The 16,833-nt window shown below is 44.9% G+C and overlaps 1 protein-coding gene and 2 long non-coding RNA genes across 5 annotated transcripts; all 3 read right to left on the minus strand.

Moving 5' to 3' along the window:
• Positions 1–167: 167 nt before the first annotated feature.
• Positions 168–857, minus strand: LOC132798042 (uncharacterized). 2 transcript variants are annotated; one of them, XR_009633873.1, is made up of 4 exons: positions 588–857; positions 406–522; positions 264–343; positions 168–206 (listed from the first exon to the last, which is right to left on the minus strand). It is a non-coding gene; the product is annotated as an uncharacterized LOC132798042 (long non-coding RNA). The 2 variants fall into 2 exon arrangements; XR_009633874.1 differs by having other exon boundaries at positions 584–857.
• A 3,151-nt stretch (positions 858–4,008) lies between these two features.
• LOC132798041 (uncharacterized) lies at positions 4,009–5,347 on the minus strand. 2 transcript variants are annotated; one of them, XR_009633872.1, is made up of 5 exons: positions 5,113–5,347; positions 4,893–5,009; positions 4,751–4,830; positions 4,617–4,692; positions 4,009–4,542 (listed from the first exon to the last, which is right to left on the minus strand). It is a non-coding gene; the product is annotated as an uncharacterized LOC132798041 (long non-coding RNA). The 2 variants fall into 2 exon arrangements; XR_009633871.1 differs by having other exon boundaries at positions 5,076–5,347.
• A 7,508-nt stretch (positions 5,348–12,855) lies between these two features.
• LOC132798037 (uncharacterized) lies at positions 12,856–13,774 on the minus strand. The gene is made up of 2 exons (XM_060809764.1): positions 13,344–13,774; positions 12,856–13,273 (listed from the first exon to the last, which is right to left on the minus strand). Exons 1-2 carry the CDS (start codon positions 13,750–13,752, stop codon positions 13,248–13,250), a joined length of 435 nt encoding a protein of 144 aa, XP_060665747.1. The 5' UTR covers positions 13,753–13,774; the 3' UTR covers positions 12,856–13,247.
• Positions 13,775–16,833: the final 3,059 nt, after the last annotated feature.

Raw genomic sequence — 16,833 nt, forward strand, 5'->3', positions numbered from 1 at the left:
CAATACTCCAGCCATCCAAAGAAGCATTTCTCCAGTCATCTCCGATTGTCCTGTTACCTGCAAATAAAAAAAAAAAAGATATCGTTTTATTGCGCCTATTTAATGCGCACTCGTAATTAGATGCTCTCACATTTTGGCTACAGATGGAGCAACACACTTCTCGCTCGACAACAAAAGGCCATCGGCAATTGTTTCCGCGATTCACTCTGAAACAAAAACAGACAAATTAAATTTCGCTCAATAATTAAATCTCCATTACAGACCACAAACATAACTGATGCATCTACACTGTCCCACGAAGCACTTGTGGTACAGTGCCCAGCTCACTCACACAGACGGCGACCTAGAACATAAACAACAACGTCAAAAATGCAGCCACTCCCAAGATACACACATTATACTTACGATGCTCACCGCACGCACCACTCCACGCAGCAACTAACCTGGGGCAGATGACTTGCTGCCTCACAAATCCACCAACGGGCAAGTGCAGCACGCTTGCTCACTCTCAGAGATGGCGACCTAGAAGAAAAGAACGACAACGTTAGCAAATACAGCCTACACACAGACGCAAACGACATACTCACAACATCACTACACGCACCACCACATGCAGCAACCAAACTGGGGCAGATGACTCGCTGCCTCACATTTCACGATGCCACTGCACACACTGCAGTGGTGGCCACTACAAGCAGCCAGATGACTTGCTGCCTCACACTATCACCAACGGGCAAGTGCAATACGCTTGCATTGTTCATTCAACAATGCAAGCACAGACGATGCTCCAATTCGGCGCAGATCCTAGACGAGACAAGCGGGGCAGCCGCGCGATGGCCACATGTTTGCCATGATGATAAAAAGCTGTAAAAACAACATTTATTTTAACTTTTATAATTAAAATTTTGCATAAGCGTTGTTTGTTTACCTTTTCCAAACGTAGTGTTACCAGAAATTGTTACTAAATAATTCCATGTTCAATCTAGTATATTCTATCGTTGCCACTCAAATAATGTCACCACGTAATTGTCATTTCTACTTATGTTACCAATATGTGAACGAGTTTTAAAACAAAAATATTTATTCTAATTTTTGTAACTAAAAATTGTATAAGGATTACATTGTTTTTACCTCTTCCAAATGCATTGTATGTATGCAACCAGAATTGGTAACTCAATATTTATGTTAACTCCAGTATTTTATAATAAGCGTTGCCACTACATTTTAAAATTGCTCACTGTTAAGTTTGCCCGCCAATCTGTAATATTCAAATAATTCCTAGAAGTTGCAGAAAAATTGTAATATAAAAAGGAAAAATAAAAATAAACCTTCAGTCTGCGTGCTGAAGGGTCAGTATTACCATTAAAAAAAAATTCTTATTATAAAAAGCAAAAGCAACAAAAATTAAATCAGTGTCAGTGCAAGTTAATAAAATGTCTACTGGACGCGAAGATTCCTTCAATGGATCTCGTCCTCCATCCGGCTCTGATTACTATCATGACCAGTGCTACATCTCGCCAAGCGACACCACAGACAACGAAGCCAAAATCAGCTTCTGCCGCCTGAGCCACGCCCCGCCAACAACAACAACAACAACAAGACACCAAGACCGCAAGGAGACACTACCAAGTCGAGGGATGACGAAGCTCCTAAATCATGGATTGCCGCAAATGACTCCCCTCCATGCAGACTCCAAATCCGCCAAGCCACGGACGACGGCCAATAAGGTAAAACCATATATACCTATTAAGACATCTGCTCCAAAAGGAGGCAAACATACGATGCCGCTCTCCGCAGCGCATGCCCAAAAAGGATCGCCAGCACAAAAGGGCGCACTTTTCTGGCATAGCAACAGCATCATCAACTTCTCTAAAATACAAGGCACCAAAAATCAGGGAATATGCAAGAAAAGAAAACTTAACTGCGCATATTTCCCCGCCACTCCTTCGCAGCAAGGCTGCCGCTGCTATTAATGCAAAACAAACACAGACAAATTGAACACGAACACACTCACACATTTGCAAACAGACCAGCACCAGACTAACGCAATAACTCACGAACACACACAAAGTAAAATTTCCCCTTCTGCCGACAACAAAACAGCCAATGCAAATACTGTAATGCCGAACGACTGCAAGGACAGAAAGCGCTCGCTGTCTCTGTCTCTCACTATAGCGCGCAGAGAGAAAGCGGCAATAGCAGAGAGAGTCTCTGTGCACACCAATACATGCGCAGCTGAATCTGACGAACGCAATTCTGCCAAGCAGCAACGCATAAATGAGCATGACAGCAATACCAAAGCAATAACTATCAGCTCTCCTGAGTCTGCCACTACGCTGGAAAATAATGCTATGCCCCGCCCCCTCTTCGATTGCAACCATTAAGATGACTCCGTCTCCTGCGAAAAGCAGCCCATGCAATACGAAGATTGTCAAAAATTGGCTCACCAGCGTTCCCCCTCTGCTCCTTGAGCTGCCATTCCCAATAAAAACTATAAACAACCCACCAAATGGACAACAATCTCCATACAAAAGGAAAAACAATGACATGGAACATGATACTGACGACAGCATAGACTTTCCACAAATCACAACACCAGATTTTAAAAGCAACTTCGCTAAAAGATTCCTTAAAGCAAGCATGCGACAAGTCGACCAGCATTACAGTGAGCAACAACAAACACACATGCAACAAATACAATACGATGAGATACATCAGCAACAGCAAACAAATCATAAAATCCCTCCAATAATACTACCATTCGTCCCAGAAATCATGCCCCTGATGGAAAAACTCCAACAAAGACGAGTTGGTAATTTTAAAACAAAGACAACTGCAGGCAGTGGACTCCGTATCATATGCCAAGACTTATCAACATATAAGGCTGCATTGAAGGTACTTGAAGAAGACGGTAGTCAGCATCATACTCACCAACCCCGCAGCGAAAGGGGTTTCGAATAATAATTCGACAACTTCACCACTCCACTCCGTGTGATTGGTTGACAACGAAGTTACTTGATGCGGGCTTCAATACTCGTTATTTACGAGTATTAAAACACCGAGTCACGCAAAACCCATTAAATATATTTGAAGTGGAGATTGACACGGCTGCCGACGGCAGCCACGAGCGAATTCTGGACATGAAAGAATTGGGTAACCAATCAATAGTCGTCGAGAAGCAAGCCAAGTCCCGCGATCCAGCACAGTGCCACCGGTGTCAAGCCTATGGACACACCAAAAATTATTGCCGACGCCCTTTCAAATGTATGAAATGCGCAGGCGCGCACGCCACCACTGCCTGCACCAAACTGAGGCAAACAGCTCCCAAATGCATCAACTGCGATGGAACACACATCAGCAGTTACAAAGGTTGCCCAGCTTTCAAGGAAGCACGGCAAAAGATGACGGCCTACCGAGTCAACACAGAGCAGAAGCAACAGCCAATTTTGCAGAACGACAAACCACGCCCACAAAACCCCCAAGGCGCCAACTCAACACATCAGCCCAAATCTCACTAAACAACAACAAAACCTTTAGTGAAGTTGTACGTGGCAGCAACAGCGACTCCCACTCTCAGAGCCCAGCTAATCTATGCTTACAAAACGCCCATAAACAACACAGAGGAAAACAACAACATCTCCAACAGCAGCAGAAATCCTTCTCATCACAGCATCAGCAGCAACAAAACAACAAAGTACAACAAATGGCAACTCAAAAAGGCTCCAACAGTCACTTACAAGATTGCGCACGGGCGCGCAACTCGTAAGCCTGGCCATAAAAACACGAAATCCTGCACAAAGGCACCTTAAAAGTTCCAACAAAAACTGCGCCTCGAGCAAAAGCAATTTCCAGTTGTTGATCACCCAAGTGCAGCAACACCACAGCCAACATCACCTGCCTCCGTTGCCAACTCGCCAGAAACGAAGAAAATGGACTTCGCAAACAGCTCTATTTCAAAAATCATTGAACAAAACACAATGATGTGCAGAAAGATGGAAAAAGAATCGATTATTTGTTCAATATTATATCCGATTTTATTTCAATGCACAAAGGAAATAAAATCGTTCAACAAATACAAACAACACCAGTACAGCACCAGGTCACAGATGAAAGTGCAGACATCTCTATGGAGCTGCAAAATCTTCTAGACGATTTCAAAACACAATATGAGTAGGCGCAATCCAGAAAGAAGATATCCAAATTCAGCCCCAACCAATCGCACAATTGCCTCTCGTACTGGCAACCAGAATGACGACTCTTTTAAAATCGCATTCTGGAATGCCAGCGACGCTCAGCAACAAATGGAACAAACGAAGCCATACATGAAAAGAAAAGAAAACCATATTAAGATGACAATCGAAACTAGTACTACAGCCAATCCATATACCTTAAATGAGTCAGAATCCAAAACGTATGCTGCAATCTATCCACATTCGCACAGAAAATGTGGCACTGCCACTCTCGTACGCGCGGAAGTTAAGCACCTAACACTCCAGCCATTCAAGGAAGCATTTCTCCAGTCACCACCGATTGTCCTGTTACCTGCAAATAAAAAAAAAAAAAAGATATCATTTTATTGCGCCTACTTTTGCGCGTTCGAAATTAGATGGTCTCACATTTTGGCTACAGATGGAGCAACAGACTTCTCGCTTGGCAACAAAAGGCCATCGGCAACTGACCCCGCAATCCACTCTGAAACAAAAACAGACAAATTAAAATTTCGCTCAATAATTAAATCTCCATTACAGACCACATATAAAACTGATGCACGTACACTGTCCCACGAAGCACTTGTGGCGCAGTGCCCAGCCCACTCACATAGATGGCGGCCTAAAACAAGAACGACAACGTCAAAAACGCAGCCACTCCCAAGATGCAAATACCACACTTACGATGTACACCGCACGCACCACTTCACGCAGCAACCAACCTGGGGAAGACGACTTGCTGCATCACAAATCCACCAACGGGCAAGTGCAGCTCGCTTGCTCACTCTCAGAGACGGCGACCTAGAAGAAAAGAACGACAACGTTAGCAAATACAGCCTACACACAAGATGCAAATGACACACTCACAACATCACTACACGCATCACCATATGCAGCAACCAACCTGGGGCAGATGATTCGCTGCCTCACATCCCACGGTATCACTGCACACACTGTAGTGGTGGCCACTACACGCAGCCAGATGACTTGCTGCCTCACATTACCACCAACGGGAAAGTGCAATACACTCGCATTGTTCATCCAACAATGCGAACACAGACGACGCTCCAATTCGGCGCAGATCCCAGACGAGACAAGCGGGGCAGCCGCGCGATGGCTACATGTTAGCCATGATGAGAAAAAGCTGTAAAACAACATTTATTTTAACTTTTATAATTAAAAATTTGTATAAGTGTTGTTTGTTTACCTTTTCAAACGTAGTGTTACCAGAAATTGTTACTAAATAATTCCATGTTCAATCTAGTATATTCTATCGTTGCCACTCAAATATTGTCACCACGTAATTGTCATTTCTACTTATGTTACCAATATGTGAACGAGTTTTAAAACAAAAATATTTATTCTAATTTTGTAACTAAAATTGTATAAGGATTGCATTGTTTTTACCTCTTCCAAATGTATTGTATGTATGCAACCAAATTGGTAACTCAATATTTATGTTAACCCCAGTATTTTATAATAAGCGTTGCCACTACATTTTAACATTGCTCACTGTTAAGTTTGCCCGCCAATCTTCAATATTCAAATAATTCCTAGAAGTTGCAGAAAAATTGTAATATAAAAAGGAAAAATAAAAATAAACCTTCAGTCTACGTGCTGAAGGGACAGTATTACCATTAAAAAAAAAAAAAAATAATACACTTATACTTACCCAGCTGGTCCCACTGTTCCAACCTGCAATCTGCAAAATAAAACGAAATAACCAATAAATTAAACAAAACAATAAATAATAAAGAAATAAATAAAAAAAAAAAAAACACTACACATTAATAATTTTTCACTTTTTGCAACGAAAGCCACATGCCATTAAAAGCAATGTTGCCGCACTGACTTAAAAGAAAAACACACTATTTTTCTCGTCAGCCTCCTCTCATTAAAAAATATACTGTCAACACATATTGCCTATCGATTGTTCCACGAATTCTACTAAATTAATCAGCCACTAATTTATACTTACCTCAGGCTTCATAACCAACCATTAATTAAACAAATTAAAATTATTTAATTCCCTCCGCCTTCTTTGTTATTTTAATACCGACATCATTTTACATAATGCGAAACCAATTCACATGTATCGATAACTCCGATAACACCTTTAGCCTATTTCCACTTCCACTATAGTGGAACGGACTACTGCACTAAACCAAAAATAAAAGAATAGGGGAAATTATTCAGCCACTAAATTGATATTCTCATCAGTCTCCATTTCTAACCGCCATTTTACCAATCCTCACTAATATTAACTTACTTACCAACCATGTCACTGAAATATACACACCGACAAACATCAATTCTAGTGTTACCAACTTATGATAGCGGCAGAGTTCAGCTAATATAAAAATAAACAAAAGACATTAATAATAATACAAAAATTGTAACACTAAATTTAGAATAATAAAATATTGTTAAGTCTAATCTAAACCATCTTAACTCCTAAACTAATCTGATACTCATGTCCAATAATTAAAACTATAGCTTTATAAGATACAATTGTACCTAAACCTAGCTTATAAGAAGCGTCAATTACTCTAAAACTATGTTCATTTAACTTAACCCTAGCAACGTAACGGACAACATTTATCTAACTTGTACTGAATGTTAACGTAATGTCAATTCCAGCAGGCAACATTTTCCTGTAAACATTATCCCTAAGACCATATAATTGTTTAAGTTGCTATAAGAGTAATATTACAATAAATCTTACCTTCAGTTGCTTCCGACTGGCGGGTTAATTATCATCAAAAACTGCAGTTTGCTGGGAGTTGTCATTCTGCCAATACATGGAAATTGCCTGCGTCTTTTCCAACATTATGCCTCATACGCCTCTTGGTGCTATGGTGGCTCCTTCAACGATGACTACGACCTGCCGACTGTGGTGTTGCGCCTGGCGGCGATCACTTGGACTTGGAATGCTGCATCTCAATGGTTTCATCGTGCCGCCAGCAACTACATAATATCATCACCAGCCAGTACTACAAATGAGAAAAGTCATAATGAGAACATATTGTGATTTTGCACCTTTTAAACGGTCGCCTACTACCATATGTTTTCTCTGCCAATACGCTGCAAACGCACCTGTTTGCGTGGCCAGCAAAACATCGTACAATCCTCATACATACAAACGAGAATATTTGTCACTTGCATTTGTCATTACGATTGCATACGTACATACATATTCTCTGCCACTACGCCAAATGTGCATCAGTTGCGTTGCCATTATACATCGGTACATCGGATAGCACTGGATACGACGAGCAGCAGCTACGGGCCCTGGATCGTTGTGCATGGTTAGCGATATTGCAGTTCTCTGGGAGTTGTCATTCTGCCAATACATGGAAATCGCCTGCGTCATTTCCAACATTATGCCTCATACGCCTCTTGGTGCTATGGCGGCTCTTCTTAACGATGACTGTGACCGGCCGACTGTAGTGTCGATGCCCGGCGGCGAATACTTGGACTTGGATATGCTGCATCTCACTGGATCCTTTACGCAGCCAGCAACTACAAAATACAAAAACACAAATGAGTACATACTGTGATGGCAATCTTATCAATTTGCATACTCACATATTGTCCTCTGTCAATACGCTGAAAGCGCACCTGTTGCGTGGCCAGCATACACCTGTATTGTCCAATCATCAGCCAGTTACCACAAATTAACTGGCAGCCAATAACTCGACGAGCTGCCCATTTGCATGCTCTATATGAGATTCACCACCAGCCAGTACTATAAAACAAAACATACACAATGAGTACATATTGGATTTGCACCAATCAAATGGTCGCATACTCACTTATTGTCCTCTGCCAATATGCTTCAAGTGCACTCGTTGCATGGCCAGCAGACATCGGCACCATCGACCTCGACGAGCGGCAGCAGGCTTACCTTTGTTCGTTGCGCTTGGTCTAGCGATACTGCAGTCCACTGGGAGTTGTCATTCTGCCAATACATGGAAATTGCCCGCGTCTTTTCCAACATTATGCCCCATACGCCTCTTGGTGCTATGGTGGCTCCTTTCAACGATGACTACGACCTGCCGACTGTGGTGTTGCGCCTGCAACGAATACCTGGATTTGGAATGCTGCATCTCAATGGTCTCATCGTGCCGCCAGCAACTACATAACATCATCACCAGCCAGTACTATTAAATGAGAATAAACATAATGAGAACATATTGAGAATTTGCACTACTTAAACGTTTGCATTCTTACATATGTTTTTCTGCCAATACGCTGCAAACGCACCTGTTGCGTAGCCAGCATACATTGTACAATCCTCATACACACAAACGAGAACATTTGTCACTTGCATTTTGTCATCACGATTGCATACGTACATACATGTTCTCTGCCACTACGCCATACGTGCATCAGTTGCATTGCCATTATACATCGGTACATCGGATAGCACTGGATACGACGAGCAGCAGCTACGGGCCCTGGATCGTTGTGCATGGTTAGCGATATTGCAGTTCACTGGGAGTTGTCATTCTGCCAATACATGGAAATCGCCTGCGTCATTTCCAACATTATGCCCCATACGCCTCTTGGTGCTATGGTGGCTCCTTCAATGATGACTACGACCGACCGACTGTTGTACTGCGCCTGGCAACGAATACCTGGATTTGGAATGCTGCATCTCACTGGATTCTTTGTGCTGCCAGCAACTACAAAACATCATCACCAGCCAGTACTATTAATGAGATATAAACATAATGAGAACACATTGAGAATTTGCACTACTTAAACGTTTGCATACTTACATATGTGTTTTCTGCCAATACGCTGCAAACGCACCTGTTGCGTAGCCAGCATACATCGTACAATCCTCATACACACAAACGAGAATATTTGTCACTTGCACTTGTCATTACGATTGCATACGTACATACATGTTCTCTGCCACTACGCCATACGTGCATCAGTTGCATTGCCATTATACATCGGTACATCGGATAGCACTGGATACGACGAGCAGCAGCTACGGGCCCTGGATCGTTGTGCATGGTTAGCGATATTGCAGTTCACTGGGAGTTGTCATTCTGCCAATACATGGAAACCGCCTGCGTCGTTTCCAACATTATGCCCCATACGCCTCTTGGTGCTATGGCGGCTCCTTCAATGATGACTACGACCGACCGACTGTGGTATTGTGCCTGGCAACGAATACCTGGATTTGGAATGCTGCATCTCAATGGTCTCATCGTGCCGCCAGCAACTACATAACATCATCACCAGCCAATACTACAAATGAGAAAAGTCATAATGAGAACATATTGTGAATTTGCACCAATCTAATGGTCGCATACTTACTTATGTTTTTCTGCCAATACGCTGCAAACGCACCTGTTGCGTGGCCAGCAATAACATCGTACAATCCTCATACATACAAACGAGAACAATTGTCACTTGCATTTGTTAATACGATTGCATACGTACATACATATTCTCTGCCATTACGCCAAATGTGCATTAGTTGCGTTGCCATTATACATCGGTACATCGGACGGCACTGGACACGACGAGCAGCAGCTTCGAGCACTGGATCGCAGTGCTTGGTTAGCAGTTCTGCAGTTCGCTTGTGCAGCCATCAGCCAATACTTGGAAATCGCCTGTGTCGTTTCCACCATATTTGCCCCATACGCCTTTAGGCGATTTGGCGGCTCCTTTTTAACGATGACTGCGACTGGCCGACTGTGGTGTTGCGCCCGGCAGCGAACACCTGGACTTGGAATGCTGCATCTCACTGGATCCTTTGTGCAGCCAGCAACTACAAAACATTCATCACCAGCCAGTACTATTAATGAGAATAAACATAATGAGAACATATTGAGAACTTGCATCAATCTAACGATCGCATTCTTACATATGTTATTCTGCCAATACGCTGCAAACGCACCTGTTGCGTAGCCAGCATACATCGTACAATCCTCATACATACAAATGAGAACATTTGTCACTTGCATTTGTCATCACGATTGCATACGTACATACATGTTCTCTGCCACTACGCCATACGTGCATCAGTTGCATTGCCATTATACATCGGTACATCGGATAGCACTGGACACGACGAGCAGCAGTTACGGGCCCTGGATCGTTGTGCATGGTTAGCGATATTGCAGTCCACTGGGAGTTGTCATTCTGCCAATACATGGAAATCGCCTGCGTCGTTTCCAACATTATGCCCCATACGCCTTTTGGTGCTATGGCGGCTCCTTCAATGATGACTACGACCGACCGACTGTTGTACTGCGACTGGCAACGAATACCTGGATTTGGAATGCTGCATCTCACTGGATTCTTTGTGCTGCCAGCAACTACAAAACATCATCACCAGCCAGTACTATTAATGAGATATAAACATAATGAGAACACATTGAGAATTTGCACTACTTAAACGTTTGCATACTTACATATGTGTTTTCTGCCAATACGCTGCAAACGCACCTGTTGCGTAGCCAGCATACATCGTACATTCCTCATACACACAAACGAGAACATTTGTCACTTGCATTTGTCATCACGATTGCATACGTACATACATGTTCTCTGCCACTACGCCATACGTGCATCAGTTGCATCGCCATTATACATCGGTACATCGGATAGCACTGGATACGACGAGCAGCAGCTACGGGCCCTGGATCGTTGTGCATGGTTAGCGATATTGCAGTTCACTGGGAGTTGTCATTCTGCCAATACATGGAAACCGCCTGCGTCGTTTCCAACATTATGCCCCATACGCCTCTTGGTGCTATGGCGGCTCCTTCAATGATGACTACGACCGACCGACTGTGGTATTGTGCCTGGCAACGAATACCTGGATTTGGAATGCTGCATCTCACTGGATCCATTGTGCAGCCAGCAACTACAAAACACCACCACCAGCTTGTCTACAAATGAGAATACAAATAATGAGAACATACTGTGATTTTGCACCTTTTAAACGGTCGCATACTTACATTTGTTTTCTGCCAATACGCTGCAAACGCACCTGTTGCGTGGCCAGCAATAACATCGTACAATCCTCATACACACAAACGAGAATATTTGTCACTTGCATTTGTCATCACGATTGCATATGTACATACATGTTCTCTGCCACTACGCCATACGTGCCTCAGTTGCATTGCCATTATACATCGGTACATCGGATAGCACTGGACACGATGAGCAGCAGCTACGGGCCCTGGGTCGTTGCGCATGGTTAGCGATTTCGCAGTCCACTGGTAGTTGTCATTCTGCCAATACATGGAAATCGCCTGCGTCGTTTCCAACATTATGCCCCATACGCCTCTTGGTGCTATGGCGGCTCCTCTAATGATGACTACGACCGACCGACTGTGGTGTTGCGCCTGGCAACGAATACCTGGATTTGGAATGCTGCATCTCACTGGATCCTTTGTGCTGCCAGCAACTACAAAACATCATCACCAGCCAGTACTATTAATGAGAATAAACATAATGAGAACATATTGAGAATTTGCACTACTTAAACGTTTGCATTCTTACATATGTTTTAGCCAGCATACATTAATACAAATACGCTGCAAACGCACCTGTTGCGTAGCCAGCATACATTGCCATTACAATCCTCATACACACAAACGAGATCGTTGTGCATGGTTAGCATTTGTCACTTGCATTCTGTCATCACGATTGCATACGTACATACATGTTCTCTGACCACTACTGTTGTACTGCGCATGGCGTGCATCAGTTGCATTGCCATTATACATCGGTACATCGGATAGCACTGGATACGACGAGCAGCAGCTGCAGACCAAATGTGCATTCAGTTGCGTTGCCATCGGATAGCACTGGACATGACGAGCAGCAGCTGCGGGCAGCGGATCGTCGCACATGGATTGTGCATGGTTAGCGATTTTGCAGTTCACTGGGAGTTGTCATTCTGCCAATACATGCAGGAAATCGCCTGCGTCGTTTCCAACATTATGCCCCATACGCCTTTTGGTGCTATGGCGGCTCCTTCAATGATGACTACGACCGACATTCTGCCAATACATGACTGTTGTACTGCGCCTGGCAACGAATACCTGGATTTGGAATGCTGCATCTCACTTGATCCATCGTGCAGCCAGCAACTACAAAATATCAAAACACAAATGAGTACATATGTATTGTGGTGGCAACATTTCAGTTGCATACATACACTTGGAAATCGCCTGTGTACTTGTCCTCTGCAAATAAGCGAAGCGCACTTGTTGCGTGGACGGCATACATTCGGTATTCATACATACAAACGAGAATACACGTACATACATATTCTCTGCCATTACGCCAAATGTGCATTCAGTTGCGTTGCCATTATACATCGGTACATCGGATAGCACTGGACATGACGAGCAGCAGCTGCGGGCAGCGGATCGTCGCACATGGATTGCGATCTCACGGTTCACTGGGAGTTGTCATTCTGCCAATACATGGAAATCGCCTGTTCGTTTCCTTCAACGATGACTGCGACCGGCCGACTGTGGTGCCGCGCCTGGCAACGAATACCTGGACTTGGAATGCTGCATCTCACTTGATCCATCGTGCAGCCAGCAACTACAAAATATCAAAACACAAATGAGTACATATGTATTGTGGTGGCAACATTTCAGTTGCATACATACATATTGTCCTCTGCAAATAAGCTTGAAGCGCACTTGTTGCGTGGACGGCATACATTCGGTACTCATACATACAAACGAGAATACACGTACATACATATTCTCTGCCATTACGCCAAATGTGCATTCAGTTGCGTTGCCATTATACATCGGTACATCGGATAGCACTGGACACGACGAGCAGCAGCTGCGGGCCTTGGATCGTCGCACATGGATTGCGATCTCACGGTTCACTGGGAGTTGTCATTCTGCCAATACATGGAAATCGCCTGTTCGTTTCCTTCAACGATGACTGCGACCGGCCGACTGTGGTGCCGCGCCTGGCAACGAATACCTGGACTTGGAATGTTGCATCTCACTGGATCCTTTGTGCAGCCAGCAACTACAAAACACCATCATCAGCCGGTACTATTAAATGAGAATAAACATAATGAGAACATATTGTAATTTTGCACCTTTTAAACGGTCGCATACTTACATATGTTTTTCTGCCAACACGCTGCAAACGTATCCATTGCGTAGCCAGCAAACTTCGTACAATCCTCATACATACAAACGAGAATACACGTACATACATATTCTCTGCCATTACGCCAAATGTGCACTACTTGCGTTGCCATTATACATCGGTACATCGGACAGCACTGGACACGACGAGCAGCAGCTTCGAGCACTGGATCGCTGTGCTTGGTTAGCAGTTCTGCAGTTCGCCTTGTGCAGCCATCAGCCAATACTTGGAAATCGCCTGTGTCGTTTCCACCATATTTGCCCCATACGCCTTTAGGCGTTTTGGCGCTCCTTTTAACGATGACTGCGACCGGCCGACTGTGGTGTTGCGCCCGGCAGCGAACACCTGGACTCGGAATACTGCATCTCACTGGATCCATTGTGCAGCCAGCAACTACAAAACACCATAAAGAGAATAAACATAATGAGAACATATTGTAATCTTGCACCTATCAAACGGCCGCATACTTACATATGTTTTCTGCCAACACGCTGCAAACGCATCCATTGCGTAGCCAGCAAACTTCGTACAATCCTCATACATACAAACGAGAATATACGTACATACATATTCTCTGCCATTACGCCAAATGTGCATTCAGTTGCGTTGCCATTATACATCGGTACATCGGATAGCACTGGACACGACGAGCAGCAGCTGCGGGCCGGATCGTCGCACATGGATTGCGATCTCACGGTTCACTGGGGTTGTCATTCTGCCAATACATGGAAATCGCCTGTTCGTTTCCTTCAACGATGACTGCGACCGGCCGACTGTGGTGCCGCGCCTGGCAACGAATACCTGGACTTGGAATGCTGCATCTCGCTTGATCCATCGTGCAGCCAGCAACTACAAAATATCAAAACACAAATGAGTACATATGTATTGTGGTGGCAACATTTCAGTTGCATACATACATATTGTCCTCTGCAAATAAGCTTGAAGCGCACTTGTTGCGTGGACGGCATACATTCGGTACTCATACATACAAACGAGAATACACGTACATACATATTCTCTGCCATTACGCCAAATGTGCATTCAGTTGCGTTGCCATTATACATCGGTACATCGGATAGCACTGGACACGAAGAGCAGCAGCTTCGGGCCTTGGATCGTCGCACATGGATTGCGATCTCACGGTTCACTGGGAGTTGTCATTCTGCCAATACATGGAAATCGCCTGTGCCGTTTCCTTCAACGATGACTGCGACCGGCCGACTGTGGTGTCGCGCCCAGCAACGAATACCTGGACTTGGAATGCTGCATCTCACTTGATCCATCGTGCAGCCAGCAACTACAAAATATCAAAACACAAATGAGTACATATGTATTGGGGTGGCAACTTTTCAGTTGCATACATACATAATTGTCCTCTGCAAATAAGCTTGAAGCGCACTTGTTGCGTGGACGGCATACACTCGGTACTCGAATGGAGTACACACAAATGAGAACACTTGGTGATTCGCACTCACTAACATGTCCTCTGCCATATAAGCTTCAAGCGCAATTATCTGCGTGACCAGCATAACACACCCAGGCGGCACTGACGTTTGCGTACGACGGCGACTGCGCCCACCATGGATTCACGACGAACGGACACTTGCCTGCGCCTTGGCGCGAGAAGGAATCATCAGCCACTACGTGGAGTAATCTCGGAGTATTACCCAACATTGCCAATTAAACACGTGCGGGCGGCGCCATGGGGCGGCCGATGCATGTGGTTGTTGGAGACAGCGGTCTCCAGCACACACGTGCATTGGACGCTCCATGGCGCTACCGGCACGCATCAACCAAGATGATCCCGACGCGGCCTACAGCAGCACACACACCCGAACGACGCACTACATGGTTACGACGACGAAAACTCAACGACCGACCTGGCATCCATGTTAGGCTTGTGCCGCACACCAACTATGCGGCCGGCATGCACATCCGGCAGTTGCGGTTCCGACACTCGGCAGCACTGGCGCGACCACGGACACGGAGCGGCGACCACCAGAAGGAACACCAGCCACTACATTGAGACACGCTGTCTCATCACTATGTATATGTATATGCATACACATGCACTCAGGGTGATTCCAACTAGTCGGTACTTGCACGCACTGTACCTGGACTAAGCGCCAGTTGCTTCGCCGACAACTGGAAACATGCACGCACTGCCAACTGGACACAATGCTAGGCTTGGTATCGCGCTAGCCAGCGCGGCCGGCACACACATCCAGCAGCGTCGATTCCACCGTTGCGCTACACTACACGGCGCACTGGAATCGATTCGACACGCTGCGCACACACGGATAACGATGCTAGGCCAGAGTCGCGCAGTTTATTTAATTATTCCGCGCCACTGGCTAAATTGCTAGCTACTGCCAATACACTCGCATGGCATTGCCATGTGACGAAGAAAAAAGCTCTCCAATGTGCAAAAGCTCATTTTGTTTACATTGAGCATGCACTGCTTTGCATCTGCTTGCATGCCAGTACATACACATACACATAGCCTCTGTGAACATACACACTGCTGCATGTGTATTACAAGCTGCCAATAAGCACATATACAAGCAAGCAAATGACTAATACGAAGATGCAGACAAATCACAATACGGACAGCATAGCGGGCAACTGTGGACTTGTCGACCACTGCTTGCTGTCATACACCATCGCAGCCCACCTTGCACTTCTTCGTTAGCACACTGCTTGCAGCCAATGCTCCTCACCGGAATTTACTCGCCGTTGGAGATTATGCGCGGCCACTCCTACACGCAGGCGTGTAGGATTGCACCGTGGCCCCGCATCCCCATCAGCAGCCAACTCGGTCCACCCCGATGCCATCATTCACACCAACTTGGACCATTACATTTGACGCATCCACCCTGGCCTAGGATGGATTCATGCGTCAACTCCAGCTGAGCGCCACCCGGCGCATGCACAACAACAAAAATGGCAGTTTTTTTTTTTTATTATATAGATTATAATTTAATTTTTTGTAACTGCCATGCCAATTCACATGTAGTTCGCGACTGCGCGACTTGGCATTCTGGTCCTATGGCCAGATGCCAGACTGTCGCAGTTCGCGACTAATAAGATAAACGTCACTTCCTGGAGAATACCTGCAAAACCCTGTCAATCCCGTTCGCATCATGTCCTTTGCGAGTCGCTCGCAACGCGGCCGCCCTCTGGGCGGATACGTGACATATAGGAATAGGCGAAAATAAGACATCACAAGGCGATTCTGTATGCGATACTTCTCTCTTCCCCTACTATGTCACCCCTAACATTAAGGTAGCATCCCTATGTTTTGCACATTAGGCCCACTGTGCAATGGCCAATTCTGATTAGGGTGAAAGAGAGTGTCTAGCGATCGAGGCGAGCGGACGTGTTTGCTGCCGGTGCGCGAACATTGAATTAAATTTAACTTGGCGCGGTGAAGTTAGCTTGCAATTAATAATTACTAATA

This window comes from Drosophila nasuta, unplaced genomic scaffold (assembly GCF_023558535.2).
Source record: "Drosophila nasuta strain 15112-1781.00 unplaced genomic scaffold, ASM2355853v1 ctg72_pilon, whole genome shotgun sequence".
Taxonomy (NCBI): domain Eukaryota; kingdom Metazoa; phylum Arthropoda; class Insecta; order Diptera; family Drosophilidae; genus Drosophila; species Drosophila nasuta.

What these genes read in the sequence shown, in the direction of transcription:
- LOC132798037 (XM_060809764.1), bottom strand. Translation starts at nt 13,752, where the DNA reads ATGGATCCAGTGAGATGCAGTATTCCGAGTCCAGGTGTTCGCTGCCGG. An exon ending in GTGTTGGCAGAAAAACATAT is followed by an intron (nt 13,274 to 13,343) that starts GTAAGTATGCGA and finishes CTCATTTAATAG; the next exon opens with TACCGGCTGATGATGGTGTT.